The sequence below is a fragment of the Vicia villosa genome, unplaced genomic scaffold, assembly GCF_029867415.1.
Source record: "Vicia villosa cultivar HV-30 ecotype Madison, WI unplaced genomic scaffold, Vvil1.0 ctg.000442F_1_1_1, whole genome shotgun sequence".
NCBI classification, from domain to species: domain Eukaryota; kingdom Viridiplantae; phylum Streptophyta; class Magnoliopsida; order Fabales; family Fabaceae; genus Vicia; species Vicia villosa.
Genome location: NW_026705210.1, coordinates 101,283 through 122,144, shown reverse-complemented (window position 1 = coordinate 122,144; position 20,862 = coordinate 101,283). Strand labels below are relative to the sequence as shown.

Sequence of the window (20,862 nt, the reverse complement as noted above, 5' to 3'; positions counted from 1 at the left end):
TTGTTGGAAAGAGGTGAAGTTGCGGTTACACTTGTTCTTAGAACTAGACTTGTTTGTTGGTACTGCACGGGATGTTAGTGTCGGAGTTGAACGAATGGAAGAAATAATCGAAAGATTTGTCTCTTGGACGTGTTGTTAGTATGTAGAAGTTGGTTCAAGGTGATCTTAATGGTAAGAGTGCAAACGTTATTGAAGCAATGTTGTTGCGAACCGGTGAGAGTATGGACTTATGAATTTGTATCAGTCGAGTTTGAGATGTGCGTAGATTATGGACGGTGAATTGATTGAGAATGAGGAATTATTCCAATGTAAATGACAGTGGATGGATTAATTATGTAGATGGTATGTCTTGAGTATAGTTGGATTATAGTCGGGTGATTTTCGTAGTTGGATGAAAAGAAAGGATGTTGGTAGATCTTGGGAGCAAGCGAGAGAGATGGAACTTATGTTCATCAATCTCAAATTCTGATTTTTGCAATTATGGAGCAGTTGTCAGTAAAAGGGGCATAACTTTTTACTTGTGATTCAGATTGAAGCGATTCTGGACTTTTTGGAAAGCTTACAAAATTTCCTACAGTTTGCATATAAGATTGGTTATTAGGAAGTTTGTAAAGAGGGAGAAAAATGCGTTTTAACATTTGGGTATGATGCTTACTTTTTTTTGAAAATTCTGCATATGGGAATTATGAACCAGTCCCATTGAAAGGATGATAACTTTTTGCTCGTAACTCGTATTTGAGCGATTCTTGATGTTCTGGAATCTACACGAATTTCCCTTCATTTTGGAATATAATTTTGTACTTAGGAGGTCTATATTGGAAGAGAAAATTGTGTTTGAAGTTGGGTGATTCTTGCTAAAAATTGAAAAGGTGAAGAAGAATGTAAAATATTGATAAGTAATGAAACATTGGTATTTGTAAGAATGCGACGGTATAGAGAAATGCATAGAGATGTAATTTATGTAGAATGAGAATGATTATAGCAGCGATGTTATGAGATGGTAATGTTGAGAGGAGAAGGAACTCAAGAGAGATCGCGATAATAATGTTGAGTTATGAATTGAATAAGGCCAAGTGTGAAACTAGGTGGATTATAAAGGTTTTGAGAATAAAAGAAAGACGATTGGTTGGTTAGCATGGTTGAAATTTTTAACTTGGATGAAATTTGCAATTGGAGCGAACCGAATCGGATGGTACTTGATGTAGTAATGATTCCCGATGTTAGAAGGATGTTTAATTGATAATTGTGTGGTGCTACGAGCGTGTATAAGAATGTGTATTGGATTTTGAATGTTTTTGTATCATTGGCGAGGTTGGAATTGAGGAAACTAAGAAGACTTTGGTAGGCCTTAGAGAATTGGCAGAACATTATGCATATGGACTTTGGGCACAAGTTGAAGTACGCTATTGTCGTTGGGTAATGATTATTTATGCCACTGTTATGGTTATCGGCTGTCTATTGGCAAATTGAGGAACTGATCACCCTTAATCTATTGTTGTTAGTAGACAGAATCATAATTGATGGATAGATGTGTCATGACAACTAGTATAGTATGTACGTTGAATTGGTTGAAGTCAAGCCGAGCGCTTGAGTATTATTTGATTTGTCAATGGTCGTTTTTAAAAGAATTATGTGCGTTTTTATACGATGTGTTAGGGGGAGCCTTACGGAGTGAATCCTAGATTGTGGAATCCATTGTGAATTGTGGCCTTTTGGAAAATAAATGCATTGTCTAAATTAAAGGTAAATTCATGTTAATTGTGAATGAGTTCGTTGTAGCTTGGCGTAACTGATGGGAATGTATGTGGATTATATGTGATAGTATGAGATGAATGCATGAATATATATTGTGAATATGTATGCACTTCAAGAGTGTCTTGAGTTATTTTTGCACGTGAAGCATCATGATGTACATTCTTGTGTTGTGTGATTCTAATGAGAATTCATCGTAACATCGTGTGTCCGTGTGGGGTGTGAGCGATGATTACAAACGATTGTGTGCCTATGTGAGGTGTGAGCAATCCATAAACATTGTGTGCCCGTGTGGGGTGTGAGCAATGGGTGAACATCGTATGCTCGACGGTGAGTTACATTAAGTAACAAACGATGATTCCAAGAAGTTCCTGAGTGAACTTGAGATGATTGAGTCGGTATCGCATTGCATGTGCATAGAGTTGTGAGTCCGTCTCTATGATTTGCATTTATCATCTCTGTATTTGTGCATTGATGAATGAACACGAGTATGTATGTTTATGTCGAATGTTCCGAGGTGTTGTCTTACGGATCTGAGTTTGAAGTATTCGGTAACTTCGAGAGCGTAGAATACCTGTTGGAAAAGAACTTTCAAAGAGATAAGTCAAAAATCTTTATTTTGTCGGTTTTGGTGATTGAAAGTTGGAGTAAACTTGGCGGAGTGGATACTTTACAAGTAATTAGAGTGCGCAACGAATGCATGGTGTAGTGCAGTTGTTCATACGTGAGTAAATGTGATGTTGGTAGGTTGGTTGCGTTGATGTCGTGTTTAAGTTGTGTGTTCTTATGTTGTTGTGTTCTATATCTTAAACCGGGGAATTCCTAAGTTGGTTACTCTTTGTGTTGTGATGTTAAGTTATGAAATGTGTTACTTGAGTGACATGTGTGTTGTTTTCGCCATTGATGTTATGAATTGTTGTATCATACATGGGTTGCCTTTCGGAGATGATAGTTGACTAGTCAGATAGAATAAGTAGTTGGAGTAGTTGAATCGGATAAATTTTCGAGGACGAAAATATTCTAAGTGGGGGAGAGTTGTAACACCCCAAATTCTAAACTAATTATTTTAGCGTGATGCTTAGCTGTATTGATGAATTTTGGTGTATTTTAGAATAATTAGAATAATGAGTGGAATTATTTTAATTAGTAAAATAAAACAATATCAGTGTTAGATATATTAAGGGCAAGAGCGGTCAATTGTGAAGAGTAATTGAGGGCAATATGGGAAGACCATATTAGGGGTCTTAGGGGTAAAAAGAGAAAAGAGAAAAGAGGGAATCATTCTGCACGATTAAAGTTTTGAGAAGAGGCAGAAGGAGAGAGCTAGGGCACGAAGAACATGGAGGAATACGTATAGAGAACGCGAAGAGAAATAGAATCCAACCATGAATCGAGGTAAGGGGGGGACTCTTCTGGTTAATTTCTATTATGCGATTGTAGGTAATAGAATAGATTGATATGTGATTCGATTCGATTGAGTATATTGGGATTGGGATTGTTGGTTTTGGGGAGATTGATGATATTGCATGAAATTATGATTGGAAAATGTGTTTTAATGATGCTTGATGATGTGTGATAATGTCTACTATGTTTTTATACCTTTATATGATGTTGGGAATGCATTTGGGGTGAAAGGAGTGCGAAATCGCAGGTCTGTCGCAGAATAGCGAATTGCTAAAATCGCAGGTCCGCTGAGCGGAGGGGGTTCGCTGAGCGGAGGTCCCAACATAGTTCGCTTCTGCCTGGTCCCGCTGGTGCTCCGCTGAGTGGACCCTGCTGGGCAGAAAATTTTCCAAACTTAGAAATTGCGTATCTTTTGATCCGTGTATCATTTCTTAGTGCCGTTTTGGGCGTTGTGCAAGTAATTAAATGTTTTATATGATGAATGATGAATATTGGTATTAGCTGACTTTATTTCCTTAAAAACTAGATTTAATTACTTGATGAGAATTGAACATTGTGTGCATATGAGATAGGTGTGACAATGTGTTTGATGTGATGATGAATTGGTTGTGATTTGTTATTATGATTGCGATGGATGCATGACTATTTGAGTGATGTTGAAAACATGTACATACTTATTCGGTGATGTGGTGTTGAGATGAGTTGTTCATCGTGATTCGGTGTGTTTTAAGTATGTTATATGTGTTTCATTCATTCATATGCATTGATGTTGGATCCCGGTGATGTTTGGATCGTTGGTGGACATATTTCCCACTGTGTGGAAATTGTGTCGGTGGGTCGTATCTCGATGAGGCGTAGATCGGTTAGGTGGATTGATTCCACGGATTATTGGTACCACATGCATAGTGTCAGTCGGTCATATGCATCTTTGTCATAACATGATTAAGTTGATTTTTGTGTTATGTTTGTTGTTGTATTTGTTGTGATAGATGAATGATAATTGAATATCTGAATATACGTCAAATTGGGTGAATGATATGTTATGATGTTTTATTGCTTATGATTGCATAACATTGATTAATTGAGAATGAGACTCACCCTTACTTGTTGACATTTTTTCAGATTTGAGAAGTAGCGGCATTAGTGCTCGGTGAGGATGACTCGTAGAGTTTATCCGTTTATGTTGGGTCGTGTCGGTCATGCTCTGATCTTGTAACCCAGGGGAAACGATAGTTATAGAGTTTTATGAGATTACTCTATTTTATTTGGTGTTGAATTATAATTCTATTGGTTGTATTAACGATGTTCTGTATTCCGCTGTGAAACATGATTATGTTTTTGGTAAATCGTTTTCCTAATGAAGCATGACTTTGACCTTAGTTGGTTTATCTGTTTTAAATAATTGTGGCACCCTTGTGTATATGTTTTTACTCTGATTATTTATTTAATTTCTGCGGGGTTTAGAAGGGTGTTACAAAGTTGCTCTTCTGTCTATATACCTTTGATCATTAGGGGGAGAGATGGAGAAAGAGTGCATAACATCCTAGATATATGTCAGAACATAGTATTTCGGTGCTTGTTGACCAGTGGAAGTAGATGATGAAGTGGCTATATTGGGCTTGCTAATGCCTAGGACCTAGTATGCTAGATTTTTTCTATGACACACCTATTTTCAAATTAGGACACTGTGGATTTTCCCATGGTTGCCATGGATATGCCCACGACTATTAATGATAGAGAGATGGAAACCAGTATTGTTGTTGTGGCTAAGAGAGACTTCTACATTGACCATTGTGTCTTCCCCTGCCCTACCGCAGCTATTATGTAGGCCACTGCGAGCATTATTGCCGCGTTCACTGTAATTGTTGTTGCGGTTATGACCTGCTGAGGCTAAAATATCATCTAGAGAGGATAAGAAAGATGAGTTATCGACTGAAGTCACTTCCTTCTTTGCCTTGGCAGTTTCTTCTAGGACAATCATGGAACGAGCTTTATAAAAAGGGGGAAGAGAATCTTTATGACAAATCTATGATTCGAATGTAGTGTATGCATTAATGAGGCCAGAGATGAGTTGAAGTACGAGCCTTTCATTCAACATAAAAGCACCAACATTAGAGAGTTGATTTGATAATGAATTTAGATGTTGATAGTAGGTGAAGTCATCAAGAAATTGTTCCATACAAGCATTCAAAAATTCTTGCTATAGTTATTGCTACTCATTATTGTTACGCATCTCCAATCTTCACCACAAAGCTAGGTAGTTATTTCTCCATGTTTCGAGTTTGGATGTTTGTTCTGCTCGAGATTGCTCGAGATTTGAAAGTTTGCTTAAGTTTTTTCTTGTTTCAAAAACACGCCTCCAAAGAAATACTTTAAATAAGATTTTTCCGATAGACCGCGAAGAGGTCTAGAGGCGAAAGCTTGTCCAAACATTCTATTCCTTCTACCTTTTATTTAAGAATCATTTTGCATAAGGTTATTGATTTGTTACCTCAAATATCTTAGGTACATTATCACCAAATATGTTTAAATAAGGATATCGAGGATGACAAATATATGACTAGGGTTTCCATTACTAAAGTTGGTTTATACTTTAATATTTTTGAACATCATAAGTTGGACACTTTTTGGGGTTTGTCAAAGTATAATCCATACCATGTAAAAGCCAATAATTGATATGTTAATGTTGATATTTATGATGATGGGTTGATATGTTAGTTAGAAAATAGATTCGATCCGTTTCATAAATTAAAATGTTGTTGATGTCCTTGGACTAAAGAACTTTAGGTTTGAGATTGATCAAAATAGCCATGACTTTGATTATCATAGGGCTTTGTTTATAAAGAAAATTTCTAAGTCATTTTACAAATTCAAACTTGATTATGCTTATTTACAAGTTAGTAAGTCAAATCTTGATAAGAAAATGATATACTAGGTAATAAAAAATGTTGTTCATAAGAAGCACAATTATGTGCGGTCTGACGATCTCAATTTGTTCTTAATATGTGTTATGTTGCACAAGGTAAATGTATATTGAGTGAAGTACATTATCAAACAAATATTATACTGTAAGATGGCACAAAGAAAACCTTTTTTCTTCACATCCTTTATTCAGTTAACCTTTGAGAAGGATATAATACCTCTCCTGATTTTGAGCTTTGTTTTGGTCCAAAATTGTTTAATAAGCACATAGTATCTTAGATGAAAAATTGGTTTGTAAAAGGGGAGTGGTTTTATGAAGTCCTTATATATAAGATATATGAAGATCATTTTGAACTTATTGAATTGGATCCCGTTGGTTTCATTCCATGGAAGGTGAATATTTCAGCCGAAGAAGGTGGTTCTTATAATGATGCTCCCGAGGACAATGTTCCAATTGAAGATCCTGCTCCTGTCACTTCTACCAATGTTCTCCACCTATATTATGAAGCTTATATTAACTTCTAGGGTAAGAATATTTTATTTGATAATCTCGTACAAGATATTGAAGCTCCAAGACAAGAAGAGTGCATGATTGCTCATATCACCTCCCTCTTTGCCTTCATGCGCTCTAGTCAGTCAAGTCATCAAGATGTGGATGATTTTGGGTTGTATGATCTAGAAAATTTTATATTTGAAGATCTCCACTAGTTTTACTAGCAACACTCATCATCATCATATCATATTATTCATGATTTTTCTATTGTTTATTTATGGTATTTTTGATGCTTTGTACCAACACATTCTTTATGTTATTCTTTTTGGATACGTTGTCGATAATTGGTTATATGCGTGTTTTTTGATTTTTTTTTGGGCTTACATGTCATTTTTATTCTATTATTATCTACTATCTTGTATCCTTCTTCCATTTCTTCTACAATTTCTTATGTGTTTATCAGTTATTTGTGTTAGTTGTGGCGTGTTTAGAATTATCTTATGTAGATTTATTGTTTAACTATCGTTTTATGTTGTTGTTTCCTGTTACTTTGTTGTCTCTAACCTCTTCATTTTTTTTGTGTTTATCTCATTTTCTTTGCCTATTTGTTTTATTGTCAATGGGGGAGAAGTTTATGAGATTAAACTCAGTTTACACACTTGAATGTTGAATGCAAGAGCGGAAGTTTAATTGACTCATGATTCAAGAGTGACTATGAATTGATTCATGCATGTGTTTTTCAAGTTCATTTTTAGTTCTGGAAATGCGACTCGAATCATGGAATTTTATGAATTGAGTCACATGAATCAACTTATGACCCAAGTCACATCTTGAAGAATGCATCTGTCTTTGTTGCTTGATTCGATTCATTTCATGTTGTTGACTCAAATCATTAGTAATTTTTTAAACTGATTTTTTGTCATTTATCAAGCACATATAAAAGGTATTAATGTCATTTTTACGAACAAAGTTTTTTATTTCTAAAAATTCATCTTCCTCAAGAACTCAAAATATCGGCTAGTGTGTGATTTCTCAACTTAGATAGGCGAGCTTGTGAGAGGAGTCATTAGCATTCTAATGTGTTAGTGAATTGTTCTAGGAAGAAGATCAAGTTTGAAATTTGGTGTCGATTGTACAAAGAAGGGAAAAAAGTGTCTTCTTCACAAGTGTTGGAGTTTCTTGCTTTCATCTTCCATTCAAGGATATGGTTCAAGGTTTCCGAGTAGAGTTTTGAAGAAACTCCTGTTGAAGTGGAGATTGAAGATCTTGAATGATTAAAGGTGTTGAAGTTAGGATCAAGAAGAAGATCATGACTTTAAGCTTTGTTAGATAAGTTGGAGAATAAAGAAGATCAAGAAAGAAGACTACATTGCTTAAGTTAAGCTTCATATGAGTAATTTCTGTGATATTCATCTTATAACCAAAACAATGATGTAACCATAATCCAAAATAACGGAAGACAATTTATGATAGGTCACCACCAGAGACTGGACTAGATGCCTAACGAGGACGAAAGCATTGACCAATATAAACTATAGCGCGCGATAACCCAATAGTTCACTCTTTCTCTTTTATTTTCGTTGTAGTTCACGCATATGGTAAATTTCAATTCTTTGATTAGTTTGCATGTTTTAGGTTGTTCATCTTATTCAGAATCATTTAGTTCTTAAATGTATGTCTTATTAGTCTACAATTTATCTATTATTAATCACTAAAATGTGTAGTATTATATTATTTAATATATTGGTCTAAATAAAGATTTTTTAAAATATGTTTTGACCGACATGTTAATTTTTGAAATTTAAGTATTTAAAATTTCAATGCTAGACTTTTAAAAGAAGAAAAAAACTTTGAACCTAACATCTTATCCTTCTACAAAAATATGATTTTAATGTGACCCTCGTGATTGGGGACCAACTTCATACTACTATACTAGGGGCAAATAATGGTTATTACTTTAAATAATGGTTACCACTCTAGAGATGGACCACCTATGAAGGACTTATGACCTAATAAACATCTTGGCATGTTTTGGTATCTAAGTTTGACCGAAAGGCTGCTCTACTCGAATTTTTATTTTATTTTATTTTAATTATAGACCTTTATTTTACTTTTAATATATTTTACTCTTTCAAAGAAACATCATAATATCTCATTTTACAAATAATAAAATTACAGTGCTAAGTTAAATTTAGGCTGAAAATGAGTCCATTATATTATGGATTTTGATTAAGGCACAGTTTGGACTAATCACATATGATTCTAATTATTATTTGTTTTTTTAATGCCTAATTAATTTTACAAAATTTGTTTGCGAGAGAAAAATTACTCTCACTTGTAAATTTACGTTTGTTATATTTATATAACTTATGACTTTTAACATATTTTGTATATGTATGATAAGATAATTTTTAACTTTATATCTTATGTATTATAGTTTATAAATTTAGATGATGATAAAAGATCTGTTTGCTAACTATATTTTTATCACGAGATTATAGTTTATTTTACTGATTTATAGTTTACTTTTCAGACGTTATTTTAAATAACATTTTAACTTATAGCTTATAGTTTATCATATTTTCTTTTTTTTTATCCTTATTATTTTAAATAACACTTACTACAATCTTTTATAATTTAATTTAAAATAAAATAATTATATATTAAATGTTTTTTAGATCATTTTAATTTATAACTGATTATACTGCTAATTTTATCAAACCATTCAATTAGCTTATCAACTACAAGTCATCAACCATTAATTATAAGTTATCAGCCATTAATTATCAGTTATAAACTATAAACCATCAATTAGCTTATTATTCAACCGTTATTTTTATCAAACAGAGTCTATTAAGGTGGAATGGAATGTATGAAGTCTGAACCAAATATGACTTGATAAGCAACTAAACAAATTTTAAATTAATTTTATGTTAAACTAAAATGTTATATTAAATCTAATTCACGTTTACTAAATGAGTTTTAAAAGTGACTATACTTATGTTAAGCCATATCTTATTTAATGGAGACTTTAAACCCATACTTTACATATATTAGAGATGTTATTGAGTGCAGGCAAACATTTTGTTTTGGCATTTGTTTGGTTATCAATTTATTTAGCTTTTAAAAAAACGTATAATAAAGATATAGTCTTACCTACTATATGTATTACAAAAATATCAACATATTTGTCGCATAAAATCATTATCTATAATATAAGAAAGTTCTATCTTTTTGAACTTTCTATGTGGTGCTGCCAAGTGGCTTAGTCTCACAGCAGAATTTGTTTCTTCTTGATGCGCCATGTGTAATTTTGATGATTAATGAACGTATGTTGTTCCATATTCCACCATTGATGTCTCATATAATTGGCATTAAGTTTGGTTTGTCCATGCAGCTTCTATGCTTAATGAGGACTTTATATGCTTCTTTCCATTCAGCTTCAGCATCGGTTATGGTTATGTAATGAAGAGTGGAATGAAGAGTTTGTAACTCCTACATGGTTTGGTTATTTATGGTATTGGTTGGCTACACTTTTCTGCAGTATCATACCAGTGTTCAATATGGCAAGACCATTAGCAAAAATATGTGACATCAATGACAGCAAAGAACTTTGGAAAGTTTCTGTTCGTGTGCACCACAAATGGACAGTTGTTTCGAACAAGAGGGAGCATTTTGAGATGATTTTTGTTGATGTATCGGTAATGAAGTGAATTGTTCGGTTGTTTTTACATATATTGTTTCTGGTTTGTTGTATGTTTGATTTTAATGTTTTTTCCAGGGTGGTGACATACATGTTGTTGTTCCTGCACCGCATGTATCTCTTTTTTCTGAAAAAATGGTCTTGGATCATAGTTACACTGTTTCCAATTTTAAGGTTCAGGCTAATGTTGCGGCTTTCAGACCTTCGTCTCATAAGTTTATGTTGAAGTTTACTGCTGGCACTACGGTTACGGATGATAACAACGCTGAAATACCTCCAAAGCCGTTGGTGTTTACTAAATTTACTGATATAATAAACGGCAACTTTAACAAGGATGTGCTAATAGGTAGAATATTTTATCTCTATTCTGTTTGACTGGATTTTTTTTATGTGTTGTTTCATTTTAAGGTTTTTTTGGCTGTATGTGTTTTAGATGTCATTGGTATGGTGGAAAGTATTGGGTATTCACAGACCACATCAGGTGCCCGGAAGCAGCAGATTAACATGATGCTGCGTGACCGGGGGTTTGTTTTCATATTTATTGTATAATTTATCAAACATATCTTATGTGACTATGTAGATGACATGGTTTGTATTATTTCTTCAGTGAGAATACTATCAATTGCACGCTTTGGGAATCCTATGCTGAACAATTCATGAAGTTCAAGCAGGAGCGCGGAGATGATTCTGGTCCTATTTTTGTCATGATTCAATATGCTAAAGTCAAGGAACAGGGTTAGTAATTGATCAAGTTTGGTGTTAGATATCCTTGTATTTTGATACAGATGGTTATGTAACATTCTATTTGAATAGGTAAGTTTCCATTGTCCGTGACAAACACGTTTAATATTACCGTCCTTGGTCTGAATACTGATTTACTGCCGATGAAAGAGTTTATAGAAAGGTATGCTCCCTGGATTTGCTTTTGTGTGGTTTTAATTTTTATGCAATGTGATTGTTACATTACTGTCTTCCTTTGACAGTTTTCCGAAGGATTCCATGATTACGTTGTCTGGCCAGGAGGGTTCCAATTCACAGCTTTCAGCACAAAACTCTGAAAATCAACAGATGACTCCTGTACAGAAATTGCTTTCAAAGGCTGTTGTAATGCCTATTGGGGATATTATAAAACTCAGAACTGTATGTTTGGAAGTTGTTGGCCGTTTATTCTGATTTAGTATATATTTCCATTTTTCCGTTGCATTTGACTGTGTATCGTATTATCTTTTGGTTCCATAATTGCAGATTACATTTTGTGCGACTGTGGGAGAAGCTAACATGCTGGTTGCCTCTCCGTATGGCTGGTATTATCGTGGTTGTCATGCTTGCTCATGTATTGCGCGTGGTGACAGAGCTCCGTTTGAGTGTGAGGCTGGACATTTCACTGAGGCAGAGATTTTTAGGTTAACATCCTTGTCACATGTTTTATGTTATTTCATTTATATGTGTGATTGTCAAGGTACTAAACATGACCTTTTTGAGTGCTCTATGTATACTGCGAATGTAGGTATAAGATTGAGATTGAGGTTACTCATGCCGGGAATAGCTGTAACTTTTTATTTTGGGACCGAGAGTGTGAGTTACTTTTGGGATTGTCTGCTTCTCAGCTGCGTCATACAATGATTAAGGTATTTCCGTTTACATACCGTTGGAAAAACATAGACAATTATGCCAGAGTTAACTGATCTTTGTCTTGCAATCTCCTACAGGCTGGCATTCATGATCCCTTGGAATTCCCACTGGCATTGGATCAGATGTTGGATTGCAAGATGGCTTTCAAAGTTAAGTGGCAACCACGTTGGAAGAATGCCTCTGTCGTTATGCTATTGAAGAATGACCCTTTTGTGAAAGAGCTTGCTGATCAGTTTGACCCAGATGAGGTATTTGAATTTAATCTTTGCATGTGTTATTGTGGACCTCCGTTTTTTATCCCGGGCCATACCTCTGATCTGTAGAGATACGTGAACTGACTCTTTTTTATCGCTTAATGCTTTCGCATTTTGAAAATTCACAGAGTCGCCACCGACCTTTTATTTTATCCAATTAAGGAAAGGTTTATAAAAGAAACAGAAAAAAGACCTTTAAGAAATTCTGGGTAAGGGGGTAGGTTATACAAAGGGAAGGTGTTAGCACCCTTTGTATCCATGGTTATCCATGGGCTCTTAAGTTTGCTTAGCTCACTTGTTTTTCGATCACTTTTCAATTGCTTTAGAATGCTCATATGTGGTTTCAAATACTTTTGTAAATTGAATTTTGTAATGATCCTTGTATGGATGTATACAAAATGCTTGTTTATCTTTCGAAAGATGTTTTGAAAAGAACGTTAACTTTGTAATGATCCGTGTTTGGATGTATACAAAGTATTGTCTTTTTGGAAAGTTTTGTTTTGAAAAACAACAGTGTATGAGAATTTGTTTGTTTTGATTTGAGCAAGCAAACTAGGAGGTCTACCCTGAGTTGTAAGGTCTTTATCCTATTTCCTTTAAAAATCTATCCTTTCACCGGATATAAACGCAAGGTTCGATTTTGTACTCAAAATAGTAGAATTTTGACTTTGATTTTGAAAAGAATGAGAAGGGATTACCTTAAGAGGTGCAAGTGTGATTGTGTTTGTATTCAGATATTTTATCTTTGAAGTTAGTGATCTAACGGTTCAATTTTATCTTTGACATACACGCAGTTTATATTTGCTGGAAATTAAAATGCGGAAATGTAAAGTGCGGAAAGTAAATCTACGCTATTACATCGATTGTGCAGGAAATGTAAACTAGCCTATTTACATGAATTTGACATCCTATACATTTATCTAGGAATTTAAATTGCAAGAAAAATAAAAGGCATGTTTTTGGATTTTTTATGATTTATTTTAATTATAATTAATGTATGATTAATTAAATCAAAATGAAAAAAAAAAGATGAAAATAGATTTAAACCTAGAAATTAAGTTTAAAATATGTACAAAATATTTGTCAATTAATTTTAAAAAAACAAAACTAATTTTTTTGGAATTTTTGAAATTGATTTGAAATTGATTAAGCTAATTAATACATAATTATACAAATAATTATACAAATAATTAAAACTTAAAGAGAAAATTATCCTAAATATATACAAAATTAGTTTATAATATATAAACAATATTTTATATAAAGAACAATTTTTTTTTTATGATTTTTTGATTGGTTAGAATAATTAAAAAGCAAATATATAAATATATACTAATTAATTATGCAAAATATTGAAATTTTGAAGAAAAATAAAATATTTTTATTTCAGAAAATAATATATTATTTTAGAAGTCTAAAAATATTTTTTGTGTATTTTTTGGATTTTTAAAACTATTTTTAATTAATTTAACAAGAAATTAAAATAAAATAGAAAAATAAATAAAGCAGTGATCATGTGTGGTCATTTATGATGAGTTATGGTGTGGCTGCGCTTTTTTGATGCGTTGGATCAGATTACTAGGAAATCTTGTGGCTCAGATTTAAAGTAACATGATGCACATGGATAGAGGGACAACATGTGATCATGCTGATTTGGAGAGTCCAACGTGGGACCCACGTGCAGTTGACCAACGAATGAGAGGGAGTAAATCTGCCACGCGTGCTGGTCAAAGATTCCACCTTACTATTCATCTTCTTCTTCATATTACCTGCGGATTTTGCTGCAGATTTACCTGCGGATTTTCCTGCGGATTTTTCTTTCTTTTTCCATGCTTTTGAACGACCTACAAAATGAAAATAAAAAAAAACAAAGGCCACCCAGATCACCTAATTGGACCCTTCTGAACATGATAGCGTCGTTAGTTTTTCCATTTGAAGTTTGTATCATGGAGAACGAAAGCTTCACATGTTTGAAGCTCAAAAATGGTGGAGCTTCAAAACCACGTTAAAGCTTGCATGTGATCACTCAAACCTACTCTATATCATGCCATGAGTCCATGCAAGTGGTTAGTTTTTATTTTAATCAAGCATGCATAGGAAAACGAAAGTTATATGTGTATGTTCATGAAAAACACCATACATATGTTACGACTCTCATGGGACCACACAAAGAGTTTATTCTTGCTCTATATTATTTTAGAAGATAATTGGAAGTGTTTGTTTGTATTGATATTGATTGGAAATATGAAAATTGAAAATTACAAAGTTATGAAATTTTTGTGAGAATTATGATGTTTCTATGCTATGCTTGGGCTATGATTTCGTTCTCTCTTGATTGTTGGAGTATGCTAGCCTATATATAAGCATTGAAGTGCTTAGAAACTAAGCTAATAAGCCTTGATTGTCTTTGTTGGAATCTTGACTTTTCAAGCTTAAAATTTAAGCCACCATTGCTTGATCTCCACACTCTTGCCATAGACTTGCTTTGCACCTTCCTTGCTGCATAATTAAGTCCCATGTGGAGACTTTAGCTTAGAAAATAAGCTATGCTTTATCCTTCCTTTTTTTCCTTTTTAATTTAATCTTAAATGATAAAATTAAATCAAAAAATGGAGAAAAATGTTATGGGCTTGGTCTTGGTCGTGGGAGGCCCATAATAACATGGAAATGATGTTTGAACCATGAAAACTTGGCCCCATTTGGAAAAAATACATTTTTAAGCAATGTTGGTTTTATGCATTTTCCAAAATTTAGCCAACTTCAACAAGGTGTAAATCCCTCAATTTTTGTCATATGAAGGAGATCTTGCACTTTTTGGAAACCTCAAAGAGTCCTCTAACCAATGCCTTTGGTCTCATGTCAAAATGATTTTTGATGCTCCTTGTGTGTCCTTTTGAAAAAAGTGTCTTTTTGTTGACTTTGAAAATGACCTGTAATGTCTTTGGTCATATTTTTCAAATGGTGAATGCAATGACCATGGGATCAATTGCATTTGAAATATAATTGAATTTCCTTCAAAATGAGCTTTGGTTTGAATTTTTTGGATGAAGGATGAGAGAGTTATGACCAGTCAAAGTTGAGTTGACTTTTCAGGCAAAAACCCTAATTTTGAATCTTAGGGTTTTGTTGATTTTTGATCTTTCCTTGATGAATTATGATCATCCAATGATCAAATGATGAATCCTTTGACAAAATATGGACTTTGACAAAAAATTTCATTTTTGACTGTCTGTTGACTTTTTGGTCAAACGGGTCGTCTGTTGACTGTTTGAGCTGCTGACGGTGCGTCTGAGTGAATTGAAGTTTGAAAATTTGTATGATGGTACTTTGAGATATATGGATGTGTATGAAATCCATTTGAGCTCTCAAAAACTTGTTTCTCCTGTAAAAACAAGAAAACCCTAGTCAGGGACTGTTTATGTAGGAGACAGTTAAGCGTACCTGATTTTTGTGCAGTGTTGAGTCTCTGCTAATCGCGTGATATTCAGAAGACTTCTAAAACAAAAATCTTGGAATTTTGAATTGTGAAAGATTGATTTGATTGATGGTACAAAACACTGAGAATTGTACTGCCAGCAGTTTGGCTGTCAACTGACTGTTCAGATATCGACGTAGCAGTTAGAGTGAAAAAATCAACAGTCAAAGTTAATTTTCTTTTTTGTTGTTTTTGTTTTTTTTTGCTTTATGTGAAAGATTAAAGTTTATTTACATGACTTGTTAAAAAACACAGACATAATAAATAACTAATATTTACTGTTACCAGTACAGTCTGAGTTTCCTGATTTTGCGCCTGCAAAAAGATTTAACTCTGTACCAATTGTGTCAGTACTATTTATCTGTAAATAAATAAATAGCATGTGTGAAGTAATAAACAGTATTTGGCGTTTGCGTAAGAATAAATTCAACTGCAAGCCAAATTACTGTATAAGAAAAATTCTAAAAACTAAGTATTTCATATGTCAGGATATTTGTTGAAATAAAAATCCATGATTATATGAGACTCTTAATTTCCAGATTGGAGTTTTCTTGAAAAAAGATGCGGGCAAATTTTGGGGTATAACAGTTATGCAAATTAAAATCATTGTAAACTGACTTTGCGCATATTATGATTTTGTACTATGTTTCGAATGATTTGTAGATGAAACAGCCTACTGTCGAAGCAATGACCACTGTTCGATCCGAACCTAATTTTTTCGTCGTAAGGACGTTTACTGTACTCAAATGTACTCCACTTTTAATGTATTATTGAATATTAATTGTGTGATGTTTGTTCACTTATGTAACAGGATCTTGATGTGAGTTCAACGCACAACACAGATCCACTTACTCCTACTGGAAAAAGACACTTTCCAGGCTCATCAAGCGAGTCAACAACCTCGGATGCCACGTGTGATGGAGAACTTTCATCAAACAAGTTAAAGAAAATTATAAAAATAGAGAAGATAGATTAGTAGTTCCTGCATAATTTTAAGTATGTTTGGGTGTGTTTTTGTTTTATTTCCTTTCCACTTTATTTGTTTTTTGTTTTATCTCACTTATGTATCATAAACAAATCAGACTTGTAAGTCTGATTCTGTTATCTTAATATAAGACTTTTCTGTTTTTCCTTAATCATCTATTCAACTGCTATGAACTTGCCTTTTTACTGAGAAGTCCACACAACTAGCATGCACCGACAAAATGCTCTGTTGAATGTTATAAATAATCAAAATTAATATAGCTGCGCATATGACATTGTATGTATTCTCTTCAAATTGTTGACATTTATCTGAGCACCTGTTGCAATTGGATTGAATGGGATCACCTACTGAGTTAAATAAAGGTACACATGAGAGTTAGAAATATGTTAATGTCCATTCATGTTCTCATTAATAAGGACTGTTATAATAGGTAATATAAAGATTGTGCATAATGTTTTGAAATTATAATGGCAAGACCTTCCATTTGCATTGTATAAAGTATATAGCAGATAATGCTTCACTTATTGCCTCATCCCAATCAACTTTCCAACATACCCCATTAATATTATATCTGTTTGTTTCATAACAGCTGTTATCACAAGAGTAATGTGAATCCATACAGTTTTATATTGTAGATTTCATACAGTTTAATATTGTAATTGGAATTGATATTGTTACTTCCAGGAGGTAACAATATATATGTGTAATAATATTTCAGTTCAACAATGATGTTGCAGACATATGTTGCAGACATGTTACGACATACAAAGCTTATAATATGGGATGAGCCACCAATGGCGCATAAGTATGCAATAGAATCGCTTGACAGAACTTTGAAAGATGTTATGAGTGCAAACAAAAATTCAACTGATGTATTTGGTGGAAAGGTTGTTGTTTTCGGTAGCGATTTCAGACAGATTTTACCTGTCGTCCCCAGAGGCAGATATTGTACACTGTGCCATAAATGCATCTTACATATGGCATTCAGTTGAGGTATTAACATTGACAAGAAACATGGCCATTCAAACTGAATAGGAGACAGTTCCCTATTATAGTTTCCTATTCTATGACCATCAACAAATCACAGGGACAGTCATTGGATAACGTTGGTTTGTACTTACCAAAAGATGTATTCACACATGGCCAGATTTATGACGCATTGTCAAGAGTAACAACAAAAAAGGGAATCAAAATACTGATACATGATGAAGAAAAGAAATTCAGGGGGAAAACTACAAATATTGTGTATAAAGAGGTTTTTAACAATGTCTAAGTTTTAAAAATTAATCACGGTAAATCTGTAACAGCAGTAATATATATTACTAACAGCATATTAGTAATGCAAGTAACAGCAGTAATATATATTACTAACAGCATATTAGTAATGCAAGTAACAGAAGTAATATATTTATAGCATAATATCTAAATACCAAAATCATATATATTAATATAAAGGTGGAGCTAAGTCCACCAGGGAATTACAAAATGTTTAATAGATAGATACTTATAACAAACTTTTACATCATTTTTCAATTTTTCAACATTGTTACAAGTATCTCCTTGCTGACGGGATCCTTAATGCTGAAACCCATAGAGTCTCCATCAAGCAGGCACCTTTCCTTGGCAAATTTGTACCAACCATGCCCTAAGAACATCTGACCCTTTTCGGTATGATGAACTTCACATTCATACCTGACTTCTCTTTCCCAGTCAACCAAATCTACAAACCTTGCTCCATTGAGCCAGCGACTTGCCACAATATGCTCAGGAATTTCCTGCAATATTAATATAAAACAACGTTACATTATCCCATTAACTGATAGGGAAAGACAATAAGCTTAAAACGAATAATAACTTACAAGAAGACATGACTGAGCCATCTTCCCATTAGCCACATCTTGCTTCCAGATACAATATCGTAACTTAGCAGGCTGCTCTGCATGGCAACTAACATCCTCACCATCCGGTTCATGGCATCTGAAACATAATAGAAACAAACAACATGGTGAATAAATAAATGTGTTATCAAACATTCTAAATTCAAGCATAAAAACGTATACTCAACATAAGCTAATTCAAACATACACAGAGTTATCACAAGTGACAGCTTTCTCCATAGCCATTTGGTTCACCGAGTTTTCTTCACCTGCATGCAACCATATATAACTTTTAAATTCAAAATGTAACAGAACAACCATTCAAATGATATGTTTACCTTTACCTCTCATTACTTGATCAACACTTCCTTCCATCTTTTCAGAAGTTCGCGGCTTACACTATTGGTTGCAGAGTAATGATGACTGCTTCAGTTTTTAGTGCTTTCAAACTTCCTACACATTACTTATATAACACTCTAAATGGACTCTTCACATACCTGCAACTTTTCCACAGTCCAATAGAATTCAATGCAATTGTTCAATTAGTCTTCTTTGCATTTACATCACTTCAAAACAGTTTTCATTTTATTTATATTCCTCACGAAAAACATTAACTGCCCATAACCCAATTGATCTTTCACATCCCAATATAATATAACACATTACAGCTATTTTATAACCATTTAATATTACCATACTACTCTTTAACATATACTCCTATTAAATTGGATTTTCAACTATTCATAAGTCCATTGTTGTATGTTCACCATTTAGATTTAATAGCCTACCATTTACAGGACCCATACCCCTACTTATACCAACAATAATGAAATTAGGAACCCTATTATGATCAATTTTAATAGAAATCCTGTTCAATACTTATAATAAGCAATACTTAATTTAAAAACAGATTGGTAATCAATTTTGCATATAAAACCATGGCAGATTAAAACCAAATTTGATAATATTTAATTTAAAACCATACATAGTACCATAATTGTTAATCTTTGTTCACATCCACCATTACAACAAAAAAACAAAACGATAATTCCCATACAAACCAAACTGCCAACAAACAGTCCTATACATCCACCACAAACATTGCCTAACCAACAGCTCTATCAACGATCACCACTGCGCTCCACTGTAACCATAATATCTAACACTGGCGGGTAATAAATCACAAAGTGCACTTTATCTCCTTCTTTCAATTCAGCTGCCCTTACATAATCAAACCATTCTCCATACAAATATGTTTCATTTTTTTTTTGGCCTCTTCTTCACATTGCACTCATATGGGTACCCGTTGTCCACATCATTGAGGGTAATCTCTGCCATTCCAGCAAGTCCACATTTGTCTACTATTTCTGCAGGAATATGCTGCACTCATTGACAGACAATATCAGTTACGTTACTTCTGTGTATAACACCATTGTGCCAACAACTATAGACTTTGAACACTGCTTACCATAACATTTGAGCAAAACTTCTTTACATCATGAACTTCACGAGTCCAGTATGCTTCTTCCAGCTCCTCCTGTATAGGACTCATTTCCCTGAAATTAACACCACATTTACAACAAAATTCCAACACAACAACATCAGTATACCTATAACTATAATATATTCCCTATCACTTATAAATAAACTTTACCTCTCACTATCAGAAGATATCATTATGTATTCATTCAAATCAGCAGTATCTGATAATCCCACAGAACTTCCTATCCCATCTCCATCATTCCTTCAACACAATAACATACAAACTATTCATTAAACTAAGTTGTAACACATTATTCGGGAAACACATTCAATTTTGTGGAGGTTAAATGAAATTCAATGCAAAAAATAAAATAAAACTATAAGATTACCGTTTATTTTCGACAACACTGGCAGCCTCTTCGACAAGATTCTATCTTTCATGTTGTTTCTTCCATTCCTCCATAACATCCTCATTCTCATGTGACCCACTCAGTATCCTCTCAACTGTGAGCCACTCCCATGGTGTTTGCAACTCCAACCGATCGGGTGAACTAAAATCAAAACAACATTGTGACCTCTAAATGGATGAATATCTTCTAATAAACTCTGCAAACAACATAAACAGTAACACATGCACATACCTCATTCGAAGAGAATACCTTCTTGGTTGTGACATTTTGTTCTTCAAACGTATCACCGGACCCTGCGTTTCTTACAACAACAATGCCAAACACAGACTTAAGAAGACACAACCTTTGATTGCCAACACGTTGAAGAGTTATGAAATCCAACGTTTCTTTAATTTTAAATGCCGACGTTATGTAACAATAACAATAATAGGATTCTTTTGTGGGCCTATTAACATATTAGGTCTAACAATTAA

The 20,862-nt window shown here is 33.6% G+C and overlaps 2 protein-coding genes across 2 annotated transcripts; one reads left to right on the top strand and one right to left on the bottom strand.

The window, feature by feature from the left end:
* The first annotated feature begins 6,357 nt into the window (after nucleotides 1-6,357).
* LOC131628318 (uncharacterized) lies at nucleotides 6,358-17,893 on the top strand. The gene is made up of 15 exons (XM_058899164.1): nucleotides 6,358-6,564; nucleotides 10,012-10,272; nucleotides 10,353-10,620; nucleotides 10,708-10,798; nucleotides 10,882-11,009; nucleotides 11,088-11,178; nucleotides 11,258-11,414; nucleotides 11,520-11,677; nucleotides 11,782-11,902; nucleotides 11,984-12,154; nucleotides 16,299-16,373; nucleotides 16,447-16,455; nucleotides 17,305-17,307; nucleotides 17,358-17,507; nucleotides 17,708-17,893. Exons 1-15 carry the CDS (start codon nucleotides 6,358-6,360, stop codon nucleotides 17,891-17,893), a joined length of 2,076 nt encoding a protein of 691 aa, XP_058755147.1.
* Nucleotides 17,894-19,521: 1,628 nt separating this feature from the next.
* On the bottom strand, nucleotides 19,522-20,655 carry LOC131628317 (uncharacterized). The gene is made up of 4 exons (XM_058899163.1): nucleotides 20,621-20,655; nucleotides 20,152-20,241; nucleotides 19,966-20,053; nucleotides 19,522-19,877 (listed from the first exon to the last, which is right to left on the bottom strand). The coding sequence occupies exons 1-4, from the start codon at nucleotides 20,653-20,655 to the stop codon at nucleotides 19,755-19,757; spliced, it is 336 nt and encodes a 111-aa protein (XP_058755146.1). The 3' UTR covers nucleotides 19,522-19,754.
* Between the last annotated feature and the right edge of the window lie 207 nt (nucleotides 20,656-20,862).

What these genes read in the sequence shown, in the direction of transcription:
- LOC131628317 (XM_058899163.1), bottom strand. Translation starts at nt 20,655, where the DNA reads ATGTCACAACCAAGAAGGTATTCTCTTCGAATGAG. An exon ending in AGGTATTCTCTTCGAATGAG is followed by an intron (nt 20,242 to 20,620) that starts GTATGTGCATGT and finishes ATTGTGTTGAAG; the next exon opens with GAATGATGGAGATGGGATAG. An exon ending in AGTTTTGCTCAAATGTTATG is followed by an intron (nt 19,878 to 19,965) that starts GTAAGCAGTGTT and finishes CAATGAGTGCAG; the next exon opens with CATATTCCTGCAGAAATAGT.
- LOC131628318 (XM_058899164.1), top strand. Translation starts at nt 6,358, where the DNA reads ATGAAAAATTGGTTTGTAAAAGGGGAGTGGTTTTATGAAGTCCTTATA. An exon ending in TGCTAAAGTCAAGGAACAGG is followed by an intron (nt 11,010 to 11,087) that starts GTTAGTAATTGA and finishes CTATTTGAATAG; the next exon opens with GTAAGTTTCCATTGTCCGTG. An exon ending in ATATTATAAAACTCAGAACT is followed by an intron (nt 11,415 to 11,519) that starts GTATGTTTGGAA and finishes CCATAATTGCAG; the next exon opens with ATTACATTTTGTGCGACTGT.